The 14,157-nt window shown below is 45.2% G+C and overlaps 1 protein-coding gene across 1 annotated transcript in view; it reads right to left on the bottom strand.

Annotated features, from left to right (window-relative positions):
- The window catches only part of kita (KIT proto-oncogene, receptor tyrosine kinase a), a 91,519-nt gene extending 77,797 nt beyond the window's left edge, over positions 1–13,722 (bottom strand). The window contains exon 1 of the mRNA XM_043690812.2: positions 13,588–13,722. Within this exon, the coding sequence (XP_043546747.2) occupies positions 13,588–13,639 (52 nt within the window). The 5' untranslated portion in view covers positions 13,640–13,722. The remainder of the gene's footprint in view (positions 1–13,587) is intronic.
- Between the last annotated feature and the right edge of the window lie 435 nt (positions 13,723–14,157).

The raw sequence follows: 14,157 nt of genomic DNA, 5'->3' as shown, positions 1-14,157 counted from the left end.
TTATTTGATTCAAGATCTTTATTCAGATTACCTTTTTTAAAAAAATGGTTTGTAAAATGGTGGCACGAAATTATTTTCTGAACAAGAAAGTTTTTTTTGCTGCTCATCAGAAATCACAAGCAACCCACAATGGCAAATGGTGAAATTAAAATGCAATAAAAACAAATCTGGAATAAAAAGCTCACCTAATGGCAATCATATAACAATTGCTGATTGTTGTAAAAAACCATCGAGTTCAGTAATGTTCTTGAGGAAAATAAATCTCATTCCTTTCCTGATCTAGCCTATGAGTGATGCCAGACCCACAGCAACATTGTTGAACCTTAACTGTCCACTGGACAATGAGGGATGGCCAATGAATGCTAACTTAGCCTACTGATGCCTACATGCTGAGAATGAACAAGAAACATTTCAGGTGCAGGTTCACATAACATTCCAAACCTCGGAGTTCAAACTAGACATTTCCACCAATTGTACACCATTCTGAGATGGAACTGTATCACCGATCCTTCACTGGGTCAAAATCTGGATCTTCCTTTTTAATAGCCTTGAGGGAACAACTAAACCAAATAGACAACCACAACGAAAGAAGTCAGCTTCCCTCCTACTTCTCAACAATAACTTGGGAAGAGAAATCAATTCCTTGTCGGGGATGCACAAGATAAATAGAACATGGAACATAGAAAAGTACAGCACAGAACAGGCCCTTTGGCCCACAATGTTGTGCCGAGGTTTAATCCTAATGTAAAATATAGTAACTTAACCAATGCACCCCTCAACTCACTGCTATCCATGTGCATGTCCAGCAGTCGCTTAAATGTCCCCAATGACTCTGCTTCCACCACCACAGCTGGCAATGCATTCCATACATTCACAACTCGCTGCGTAAAGAATCTACCTCTGACGTCTCCTCTATACCTTCCTCCTAATATCTTCAAACTATGACTCCTCGTACCAGTCAATCCTGCCCTGGGGAAAAGTCTCTGGCTACTGACTCTATCAATTCCACTAATTATCTTGCATACCTCTAACAGGTCTCCTCTCTTCCTCCTTCTCTCCAGAGAGAAAAGTCCGAGCTTATTCAATCTTTCTTCATAAGGCAAGCCCTCCAGTCCAGGCAGCATCCTGGTAAATCTTTTGAGCACCCTCTGTATCTTTCCTATAGTAGGGCAACCAGAACCGGACATAATATTCCAAGTGTGGTCTCACCAGGGACTTGTAGAGCTGAAGCAAAACCTCACGGCTATTAAACTCGATCCCCCTGTTAATGAAAGCCAAAACACCATATGCTTTCTTGACAACCCGATCCACTTGAGTGACAACTTTGAGGGATCAATGAACTTGCATACCCAGATACCTCTGTTCCTCCACACTGCCAAGAATCCTGTCTTTAATCCTATATTCAGCATTTGAGTTGACCTTCCAAAATGCATCACTTCACATTTATCCAGGTTGGACTCCATCTGCCATTTCTCAGCCCCGCTCTGCACCTGTCTATGCTGCGTTGCAGCCTGCAATAACCCTCTATACTATCGACAACACCTCCAAGCTTTGTGTCATCTACAAATTTACTAATCCACCCCTCAACCTCCTCATCCAAGTCATTTATAAAAACTACAAAGAGCAGAGGCCCAAGAACAGAGCCCTGCGGGACACCACTCAACATTGACCTCCAGGCAGAATACTTTCCATATGCAACCACTCTTTGCTTTCTGTCAGCCAGCCAATTCTGAATCCAGACAGCCAAATCTCCCTGTATCCCATATTTCATGACTTTATGAATTACCCTACCATGGGGAACCTTATCAAGTGCCTTCCTGAAGTCCATATACACCACATCCACTGTTCGACCTTCGTCGACCTGTCTCGTCACCTCCTCAAAGAACTCAATAAGGTTTGTGAGGCATGACCTGCCCCTCAAAACGTCATGCTGACTGCTTATAATCATGCTATGCTTTGCCAAATAGTCATAAATCCTATCCCTCAGAATTCTTTCCAAAACTATGCAGACCATAGACGTGAGACTGACTGGTCTGTAATTGCCAGGGATTTCCCTATTACCCTTCTTGAAAAGTGGAACAACATTCGTCTCCTTCCAATCCTCCGGTACGATTCCTGTGGAGAGTGAGGAGGCAAAAATCCTCGCCAGCAGCTTAGCAACCTCCTTTCTCGCTTCCCAAAGCAGCCTAGGATAAATCTGGTCTGGCCCTGGGGACTTATCAATCTTAATGTTTTCCAAAATTTCCAGCACATCAACTTCATCAATCTTGATCCAGTCAGAACTGTATCCCAGCTCCTCAAAGTTTTCATTTACAACAAGTTCCCCATCCTTGGTGAAAACTGAAGCAAAAAAGTCATTTAGGGCTTCCCCAATCTGCTTAGATTCCATGCACAAATTCCCTCCACTATCCCTGATCAGCCCTACCTTCTCCCTAATCATTCCCTTATTCCTCACATATGAGTAAAATGCCTTTGGGTTCGCCCTAATCCTTCTTGCCAAGCTTTTCTCGTGTCCCCTCCTGGCTCTCCTCAGTCCATTTCTGAGCACATTTCTAACAAACCTGTAATCGTCTAAAGTTGTGCTAGATCCTTGCTTCCTCCACCTTACGTAAGCTGCCTTTTTCCTTTTGACGGGAATTTCCTCTGTTCTTGTCATCCAAGGTTCCTTAACTTATCCCTTCTCAAATGAACAAATTCGTGCATCCCTCGCAACAACTGCTCCTTAAATAGTCTACACATGTCTTCTGTGCCCTTTCTGTGGAACAACTGCTCCCAGTCTGTACTTGAAATAGAGTGGTGCTGCAAATGCACAGCAATTCAGGCAGCATCCGAGGAGCAGGAAAATCGACGTTTCGGGCAAAAGCCCTTCATCAGGAATCGGATGCTGCCTGAACTGCTGTGCTTTTCCAGCACCACTCTACTCCAGAATCTGGTTCCCATCATCTGCAGTCATTGTTTTTATCTAGTCTGTACTTCCAAACTCCTGTCTGATAGCATCATAATTTCCTATTCCCCAATTAAATATATTCCCTCGGTAACTGCTCCTTTCGCTCTCCAAGGCTATGCTAAATGTGTGGCAGTTGTGATCACTTTCACCAAAATGCTCTCCCACCGCGAGATCTGACACCTGTCCTGGCTTGTTGCCGAGCACCATATCCAAAATGACCTCTCCCCTCGTCGGTCTGTCTACATACTGAGTAAGGAAATCCTCCTGAACACATCTGACAAAAACGGCTCTATCCAAACCATCTGCACTTATGAGGTTCCAGTCGATATTGAGAAAGTTGAAATCACCCATAACAACAACCCTGCTACTTCTGCATTTTTCCAGAATCTGCCCGCCTATGAGTTCTTCAATCTCTCTACTGCTATTAGGCGGTCCGTGGAAAACTCCCAATGCGGTGGCTGTTCCCTTGCTGTTCCTAATTGCCACCCATACTGACACCCATAGTAGACAAACCTTCCTCACCATCTTTCGTTTCTGTAGCTGTGATGCACTCTCTGATTAGCAATGCTACACCCCTTCCTCTTTTTCCACCCTCCCTGTTCTTTTTAAATGTTCTAAACCCTGGAACAACAAGCAATCATTCCTGCCCCTGTGAAACCCACGTCTCCGTTATGGCCACAACATTGTAGCCCCTTATTTTGGACACTCCTTGCATTAAAGCAGATACACTTTAACTGATTCCTAAGAATGTGAACTGCCTCTGCACATTAAAGGAGTGTTTATTTAGTCTCGATTAACAGTATATTGTATATGGATCCATTTTGCATCATTAGCTTACATTCACTAAATCCCTTGAAACACATTGGGAGCCATCAATCAGTTTAGTCTTATTCACATTGAATCAAGAAACCTTTCCCAATAGCCCAACAGCTTTGATGAGACTGTAACCTCAAGAAATGAAATGCAACACCTCAGGTCTCCTGATGCTGATTGAATTACTTTGGCTGTGAGACATCATGCAGGCACTCAAAGGAAGTGCAACATGCAATATGCCAGCACCCAGCACTCCAATGCAGGCAAAATGTGAACTTCATGCTGTTTATTTTAAATAATTTCAATCTGCAGTCAAAGCTACGCATGCTGTTGAGTGGCTGCACTCCAAAGACACAAACTTATGATCGGCTCACCTGAGTGCAAGTTAGCAAAGAACTATGCAGCGTAGAAACAGACCCTTTGGCCGACCATATCTATGCCAACCAACAAACCCCAAACAACATTAATCCTATTTACCTGCACATGGTCCATAGCCTACAGTGCCCCAGCATTTTTAAGTACTCATTCAAATGCTTCTTAAATGTCACAAGAATACCAGCCTCTGTCACCCTTTTGGGCAACACTTTCCATTAATTCTACCACCCTCCTGTGAAAACATTTTTCTCAGATCTCCTCTCAACCACTTGCTCCTCACCTTAAACTTATGCTCTCTGGTCTTGGATGCATCTGCCACGGGAAAATGATTCTCACGATCCAATCTATCCATGCCTCTCATCATTTTGTGTACCTCAATCAGATCCCCCATCAGCCTCTTCTGCTCCAAGGAAAACAAGCCCACCCTATCCAGTATCTCCTCACATAAAGATGTTCCAACCCAGGCAACATCCTGGTGAATCTCCTCTCCCCGCTTTCCAGTGCAATCATATTTTTCCGATAGTATGGCGATCAGAACTGCACAGCATTCCATCTGAGGCCTAACCAATGTTTTATGAAGTTGTCACAAGACTTCCTTGCCCCTTTATTCTATGCCCTGGCTAATGAAAGCAAGCATCCCATATGCCTTTTTCACCACCCTATCTACCTGTGCTGATATCTTCAGAAATCTATGGACTTGTACATCAAGTTGCTTTTGTTCCTCACTGACTTCACAGAAGTAGTCAATGAATCTTCAAGCAATATCCTTATGACTAAAGCATGAGTCTCACACGAGTATACCACCCTCCCTTCACTTACCAACCAATAATCCCGATCAAGCACACCTCATGATCCATACTTTCATCTCACCCAAATTTAGCACAGTTGTAAGTCTCATGCCTACAACTCATGGTTTTCATGCACTAGCATTCAACTATGACAGCAACAGCATTCAGACTGCACCATGTTCACTGACACACATCCCTTCCTCTCTCACAAAGAACATGGTGACACATAACCAAATGGAGATGGTAAGAACAGGCATGGCTCCAGGTTCTCACCTCAATGAAGGAGAAGGCTATCAGAGTGGCCACAATTGAATCTGCGGCTAGTGGTGGGACTGAAGAAATTAAAGATGATGATATCCAGATATCTAATTCTCCTTCCCACATTCTGCTTTCCACTCAACCCACAATTCCTTCTGATATTCAGTGTCTGGCTCACACCCCACTCTCCCCTCACTTGTCCCTTTCTCCTTTCTGATAGTTAAGAATAGGCACTGGACTGGAAACTGACGCAGGATCAAGATGTGAAAGAGGAAGAAAAACTGATGATGAAGAAACACCATCTCATAGCCACCAGCTGGTATTCCGCCACCATATGTACTTTGAAGGGTAGATCAGAGGTGGAATCGACATGAGAAGACACATGAGAATGAGTGGCATTGAGCCAAATTGGGGGAATGAGTAGTTTACTAATGGGCAAGTTCGCACACGGCTTCTACTGCTGAGAACGCAAGTGAAGACATCGATGACAGTAATGTACAGAATAGTGTGAACATGGGAATGCTGAGTGCATTGACATGGCTGACAGAATGTTTACTGTTACTGTCAACAGGGTATGTTAGAGTCTGGCATCAACCTTCCATATGGCATTCTACTGAACCTGGAGCCCATACTTCCCAACAGAGGATTGTGGAGGTGTTAACTCAATAAAAACACATTGCCCTCTCTCAAGGTGGCAACATTTGTCCTCCCATCATTGTCACTCTGCTAGTGATTCACTCTGAAGCCAAGCCTTCCAGAGCCAGAGTTTCTTGAGATTATTCCCCATAACTATCACCCAACTCTCTTTCCAAAAGTCATCCACCTTCCACCAGCTATGCTACAGTCACTGAGCTAGCAACGTGCACAGGGACTAGGACAGGCAAAAGCACATGGAATACATTAGGGAAAACACAAGAGTGATCAGTTGACTTTTCAATGGAATATCCCTAGTAAAATGGAATAGGGATTTTAATTTACTAATGGTCAGTAACAGAGGGAGTGCTGGGTAAGGCAAAATTAGGGTTGTGTTCAGTGGACACACAGTCTGATGACACACGGTCAGGCGGCCAGGTAAGAAAGGACTCTGATGAAGAGTCATCGAGACTCGAAATATTAGCTTGCTTTCTCTCCATGAAAGCTGCCTGATCCGCTGCATCTCCAGCATTTTTTGATTTCCATCAAGAAAGGGACAGTATTGCTTTCTTAATCCATTCCTACTTGTCCTTCTTAGCCACTGTATAACTTGTGGGAAGGGCTGTGCCTGCATGATAGTCAACTCGTGAAAGATGCAGGAGGCCATTCTCCAAATGGTACTGCAGAGCTCTAACAGTGTGGCAGCAGGAACATTGCTCTGGTACATAAATGTATGAGGGAGCGAACCTCCTTACAGTGGCTCCTCTGAATTTGGGTGGAGCAGCTGCAATGTTACGTTTGTACAATCATGCACTATTATCCTGGCAGAGCTGTATGCTCGCTCTTCCATCTGCCTTCTGGAAAGAAAGAACACAAGACATTCCCATCCTTTCCATACAGGGTCTTAGTGATCTCCCTTAGATAGCATTGAATGACAAGCTGCAGGATTATCGAGATGTTGTCAGCTCCAACCTGCAAACAACCTGGCATGGTGGCTCAGTGGTTTGCACTGCTGCCTCACACACCAGGGTCCCAGGTTCGATTCCAGCTTCCAGGTAACTCTCTGTGTGGAGTTTGCACATTCTCCCCGTGTCTGCGTGGGTTTCCTCCGGGTGCTCTGGTTTCCTCCCACAGTCCAAAGATGTGCAGGTCAGGTGAATTGACCATGCTAAATTACCCATAGTATTAGGTACATCAGTCAGAGGGTGGGTTACTCTTCGGAGGGTTGGTGTGGACTTGTTGGGCCGAAGGGCCTGTTTCCACATGGTAGGGAATCTAATCTAATCTAAAAAAACCTGACCTGAAGATCATTTTTACAGATAACAGCTGCTGGTAACACCGTTCCTGGACTGCTCAGAGGCTACAGGTCTGCCTGCAATAAGTGGCAGCTTCCGCAAACACCTATTCATTGAAATATTGAGACAGCACACACTGTTCTATTTCGAGGCTCAGATTGAAGATATAGAACATAGAACATAGAACATAGAAAAGTACAGCACAGAACAGGCCCTTTGGCCCACAATGTTGTGCCGAGGTTTGATCCTAATGTAAAATATAATAACTTAACCAATGCACCCCTCAACTCACTGCTATCCATGTGCATGTCCAGCAGTCACTTAAATGTCCCCAATGACTCTGCTTCCACACCACAGCTGGCAACGCATTCCATGCATTCACAACTCGCTGCGTAAAGAACCTACCTCTGACATCTCCTCTGTACCTTTCTCCTAATATCTTAAAACTATGACTCCTCATACCAGTCAATCCTGCCCTAGAAAAACTTCTCTGGCTATTGACTCTATCTATTCCACTCATTATCTTGTACACCTCCATCAGGTCTCCTCTCTTCCTCCTTCTCTCCGGAGAGAAAAGTCCGAGCTTATTCAACCTTTCTTCATAAGGCAAGCCCTCCAGTCCAGGCAGCATCCTGGTAACCCTTCTTTGCACCCTCTCCAAAGTCTCTGTATCTTTCCTATAGTAGAGCGACCAGGACTGGACACAATATTACAAGTGCAGTCTCCCCAGGGACTTGTAGAGCTGCAGCAAAACCTCACAGCTCTTAAACTTGATCCCCCTGTTAATGAAAGCCAAAGCAGCATATGCTTTCTTAACAACCCTATCCACTTGGGTGACAACTTTGAGGGATCAATGAACTTGCACATCCAGATCCCTCTGTTCCTCCACGCTGCTAAGAATCCTGTCTTTAATCCTATATTCAGCATTTGAGTTCGACCTTCCAAAATGCATCAGTTCACATTTATCCAGGTTGAACTCCATCTGCCATTTCTCAGCCCAGCTCTGCATCCTATCTATGTCAAGTTGCAGCCCGCAGTAGCCCTCGATACTATTAACGGCACCTCCAAGCTATGTGTCATCTGCAAATTTACTAACCCACCCCTCAACCTCCTCATCCAAGTCACTTATAAAAACTACAAAGAACAGAGGCCCTAGAACAGAGCCCTGTGGGACCCCATTTAACACTGACCTCCAGGCAGAATACTTTCCATCTACAACCACTCTCTGCCTTCTGTTAACCAACCAATTCTGAAACCAGATAGCAAATGTTCCCTGAGGATCCCAAGTGGAGGCAGTGATGATTGCAGGGGGGTAAGAGGGGATTGGTGATGGAATAGGGTGATGATCCCAATTAACAGAGGTGTTCAAACTCAGGAGGAGCTTGGACAGAATGGAGAAGGAGAAGCTGATTCCATAATTAGAAGGATCAAGTACCAAATGGCACAGAATTAAGTTAAATTACGTCAACACTTAAAGATCTGCATTTAACTTTGCTTTATTTGAGCATTAGTAAGTTCATGGAGTCTGGAATTCCATTGAGCATTGCGGGATTCATTTTAACATTGTTTCCTGTGTAATTGGAGCCATCTTGGAACAGTTGGTCCTGCTCCATAACCCACTAACTTGGCACATGTGCTGATGCCCAGTCCTTTGTGGCTTCCTCCTGTACCTCAGCTTCTGACTTGTGCCCTCTCGACCATCAGTGCAGTCCAGGCTCCACATCACCTGCCTGATAGCATCATTTTGTCAGCCAGCAGTAAGAGATCACAATGTTTCTTTCTTCCTGGCTGTCACCATGTGCAGGATCTTCTCAAACATGGTGGATCAGTTCCTCTTCTCTGGGCGGGGAATCCTCTCTCTCCCCCTTGCCAGCAGGATCAGTCATAACCGAGTTTCCCCTCTCCAACTCAGTGGAGGTCATAAGTTTTTGTTGCATTAAAAAAAATTCAATTTAGAAGTTATTTCATTCACTAATATATGAATGTTTCAGGGTAAAATATCACAACATGCTGAGGGTAATTTCATTCTCTGTGATATGGAAGGCCATAGAGATGATTTCAGTGTTAATATTGTTATATTAAGTTATATTCTGAATGAATGTTATATTAATACTGTTATATACGTCTATGGGAAGGTACAAACTTCTGAAACACAACCACAATTTTAAGTGAGGATTTAGTATAATTGGAAAAAGAAGCAATGAAGAAAAGACTTTGTCACCAACAGCGAGTGGTTAGCATCTGGAATGGATGATGGAGGCAAGGTCAACTGAGACTTTCAAAAGGGAAGACTTTATCTGAGAAAAAAGGAATGTGAAGCATTACAGGGAGAAAGCAGGACTGTGGCACAAGGTGAATTATTCCTTTTGAGGACCAGCAATGGGCACAATGGGCTAAATGGTCTCCATCTGTGCTGTAGCCATTGAATGATTATATGACACCCACCCATACATTCCCCCGCCTTAACTTCAGTTACTCCACTGAATTGAACGCATTTCTATTTGTCAGACTTTCAATTACAGTTGCTCCCAGGTGAGCTCCAATATGAATTTGCAAATTCAGAATCAATCCTTTGCTCCTCATTCCTAATAATAAAAATGCATTCGAAGCTTCGAAGAACATTTCCAAGTCAGGCCATCCTTAGACCTTTTCTAATAAATTTGCCAAATTATTGCTAAATTTTTAATACCTCTGGGAAGTGATGCTTTTATCCAAAATAATTTAATTTGAATGTTAACTGGCAGCAACAAGAGACTAGACTTTCATCCATCAACCTGAGCTGGACTGACTCAGGAGGGATAATATCCTCATTCACTGCAACCAACACTCAACAAACTCTATACAAAACAAAATCAAGCCACTACAGTTGCTGGAAATTTGAAATATTAATAGAAAATGCTAACACAAAGACAGATCAGTTGAAGAAAAAAAGAGTTCCATCAAACTGAAACATGAACCCTGTTTCTAACTTGCCCATAGACACTGCCTGTAGCTTGATTAATATTCCTGATAAACCTAGTCAGCAGCAAATACCGAAAGGTTATAAAGTGATGGGCTGGACTTTCCAAGGAGTGGTAATCTCACATTGAAAGAAAGAAGGGATCTTTGAATTCCTCAGAAGAGATTCCACTCAGGAGTATCTTAGAAGTGTGGTGTCATACTTCAATTCTGATGGTTTCAATTAGATTAGATTATTTACAGTGTGGAAACAGGCCCTTCGGCCCAACAAGTCCATACCAACCCTCTGAAGAGCAACCCACCCAGACCCATTCCCTTACATTTACCCCTTCACCTAACACTACGGGCAATTTAGCATGGCTAATTCACCTAACCTGCACATTTTTGGACTGTGGGAGGAAACCAGAGCACCCGGAGGAAACCCATGCAGACACAGGGAGAATGTGCAAACTCCACACAGAGAGTCACCTGAGGCGGGAATTGAACGCGGGTCTCTGGGGCTGTGAGGCAGCAGTGCTACCCACTGTGCCGCCCATACGGTTATTTTGGCATGAAGAATTGTCATTGCAAGGTAAACCATCCTCCCTTCTCATAGCAGTTAGCTGCTCTATTCGGACATTTAAAGGTCCTGCCAGCCACTGTGACATCTGCTGTTGAAAGGTAAGTGTAAGGTTGGTGTACTGGGAGGGTAGAGTCATAGAGATGTACAGCACAGAAACAGACCTCTCGGTCCAACCTGTCTATGCTGACCAGATATCCCAACCCAATCTAGTCCCACCTGCCAGCACATGGCCCATATCCCTCCAAACCCTTCCTATTCATATACCTAACTAAATGCCTTTTAAATGTTGCAATTGTACCAGCCTCCCCACCACTTCCTCTGGCAGCTCATTCCATACACGTCCCACCCTCTGCATGAAAAAGTTGCCCCTTGGGTCTCTTTTATATTTTTCCCCTTTTACCCTAAACCTATGGTACCAGGTAAGCAGTTACTTATTGGGTAGGGTGTAAGTTGCCAGGTAAGGTGCCAGCTTTGTAGCAGATAGGATGCATTGTGAATAGGATACCAAGTGGGAATGGTGCCAAGTTTCAAGGTGATAAGGGGATCAGGTGAGTGATGTACTGTTTAGAATCGGTCAGGGTAGATGAAAGAAATCAGGTCTAGAGGTAGGATGGGGGTCTGTGGGAGGGGGTGGGATGGAGAGGGTGGGTGATGACCCTAGGGTGAGCATGGGTCCAGAGGCAGTGGCAGAAGAGAGAGGATTAATCGGAGTCAAGTCTTGACAGGGGCTGCCGACAGATTTCGGGTCCCACAGCAGCAGCAGTGGGAGCAGGGTGTGGAGGTCAGGGACTGAGTGTGGGATCAGACCATGGAATGATGGTGGCAGGCTTCAGTCTGGGGGTAGTGGGAAGATCAGGGTCTGGCGGTGGTCATGGGGGACAAGAAGGGGCATTGCCACTCAGGTTTAACACAAGCTGGGGGGGTGTCAGATCCAGGAGCATCTGGAGGTATGGGAGGGGGGAGGGAGTCAGCTCCAGCCACTGCAGGGAGCTGGGGGCTTGGGAGGTGAACAGGCCCAGGGTTTGAGTTCTTTGGGTGGGAAAGTGTGTGGGGGGGGGGGGGGGGGGGTGTTGCTAGGGGAAGGTGTAGTAGTGGCTGTCAGAGCTAAGGAACTGGGTATGTCAAATGTTATTCAGGAGTTCAACAATATATATAATAGTCTAATCTTTCCTGAGTAGTTATTTTATTTAATGTTACTTAAATTCCTTGGAACCCTTCAAAGTCTCCGATTTAAATTAAGACGCTCGGAGGAGTCCAGGTATAGAGGAGTTACCCAACAGAAAATTCCATTTCCGGACAATTCCTTCGGAATCTGCAATAATGGGGATTCTGCAAGATTCCCTGGTGCAACTCCAGACTACTCTGGAATAATGACTGTCTGGCCATCAGGAAATCCAGGTCACAACATTAAATACAAACAGCAGCCAAACCAGCGCACAACGTGGGGAAAGCGTCCCAGCTACAGGATTCAGAGCAAGTACTCATCCAGGCTCCTGAGACAGCAGCCTCCAAACCCGAAACCTCTGGCAGACCCTCGGGCAAGGACATGGGAACACTACCGCCCTGGAAGTTTCCCTCCCATACCATCCCGACCTGGAAATATATCACTGTTCCCTCAGCTGAGAGAGACCCCTGGAGCTGCCTTGCTAACGCGGATCTGGCTGTTCCTCCAGCCCCTCAGCACTGCCGCTCCCCGCCAGCTTCCGCAGCGCTTTCAGGGATGACCCTAAACATTGGCCCAACCACAGACGCCCAGATCCCGAGAAGGAAAACTTTAAAAATTACTCTGAACTGTAGCATAGATGTACGTAAGGTGGAGCTTAGTAGAAACACGAGGGAGAAACAGGAATGAACAGCAAGCTGAGCTGAAACGGTAAGATGAAGATGAGTTGAAGGCATAGCCATCAGTAAGAACAATACATTCTGAATTGTTAATTCCAAATTAACATCGTGCTCTCAGTAACACCTCTGACTTTCACCAGACTTGGGCTGGCGCCAGGCAACCCTCTGGCGTGACTGTTCTTTGTAAAAGCCATGTGGGATAAGACAATGTTGGTGGCCCAGGTAAGAACAGGTCACAGTGTCAGGGCTGAGGGCGGCAACTTCACTCGCGAAACCCAGGATCCCAGCTGGACCTGTACGGTTTCATTCACCGGAATTTACCGTTTCTAAAACTTCATCATTTGGTGCAGCACTCCCTCCACTGACCCCTTTGAATATGAAAAAGACAGCAAACTTCAGACAGAGAGCCCCCATCAGTGCTAGAAGCCTCCCTCGGTTTCTGTCTTCATTCTCCATTCTTCATTCTCAATCTGTGTTTAAAGTTGTTTTTGTCCTGGGTGGTTTTGTTTTTCGCTCTCCATTTGCACGGCCTGTCCTATGCACTTATTTCTGTAACTTTCTCACTCCGAGACAAGAGATCCTCCCTGCTCCCGGGGACTGTGCAGAGGCACATAACAGAAATACTCTCTCCTAGTCCCTTCTCTGTGCATCTGTCTCACAAAAAATAATGTCCTTCCATCTGGGATACACAGCAGTCTCAGGAAAGTGAACCTGAGGATGTGAGCAGGAATCAAACTGCTCAAGAGATCGGGATTATGAGAGAGAGAGGAATTAACGTTAGGTTTAAACTTTAGGTACTTTCCAACTAATGCTAAAATCCAACTTTCGCGTCTTTCGTACAACATCTTCCTAAATCTAAATGCAGCTGCAACACGTTTGGTCAAATGTCAAAGACACACGTATCCCTGTTAACTGGCGACAGTCTGAAAGACCGAACCTCCAGTCCAATGTAATCGGTATGTGGAGGCTCATTCATCCAGACCTTCCCTGCTTTGTTTCTCTTCCATTGCTCCACAGTTAAAACCGGCCTTTCCCTGACAGACAATGTGACGGTGAGCTCTTCACGAAGCGAATTAAACAGACCAATCATTCGGAAAGTGAGAAGCCGCCTTTTACCTTGATGAGCAATCAGAATCAGCAGGAGAGCAGCAGCCCAGCGCTGAGCCATGGGCAGCCGGAGCCGCACAAAGTGATGAGCCGCCGTTCCGCTGGGAGGTTACTCAGTGCCAAGCCCACAAGCCTCTGGTCCGCCTGTCTCCCCTCACACCGGTTTTTACACACTGCTACCACTGACGCGCTTCCCCCTCACTCCCCATCCTGACTGGAGCAACGAACTCGTTCGTTCATCTGACACTGTTGTTTCAATGCTGTGGATTGATTTGCATAACCGCCAGATCGGCGTTAATAATCTCATAAAGTTGTTCCAAACTGACTGCCAGCTACACAATGAATTCTTGAGTTCAGGATATCCCCAAGCACTTACCTGTATTACTGGTTTATTGTTCCTATCCAGTTCACCTCCAAACCCAGCACCAGCTCAAATGATTATCATTCTCCCTAGTCTCTCTACTTCCCAATACAACTCCCCTGACTTTACCATTTTTCTCAACATTCCTTAGCCTGAGCTAACATTCAGGAACCGCCAATTCTCCGATAGCAGAAGCAACTGATATAATCTCCGAAACG

Source organism: Chiloscyllium plagiosum, unplaced genomic scaffold, assembly GCF_037043375.1.
Source record: "Chiloscyllium plagiosum isolate Xiang-an unplaced genomic scaffold, Cpla_swu_hap1 HiC_scaffold_1, whole genome shotgun sequence".
In the NCBI taxonomy this organism is placed as follows: Eukaryota; Metazoa; Chordata; class Chondrichthyes; order Orectolobiformes; family Hemiscylliidae; genus Chiloscyllium; species Chiloscyllium plagiosum.
This window is presented reverse-complemented; position numbering and strand designations above follow the sequence as displayed.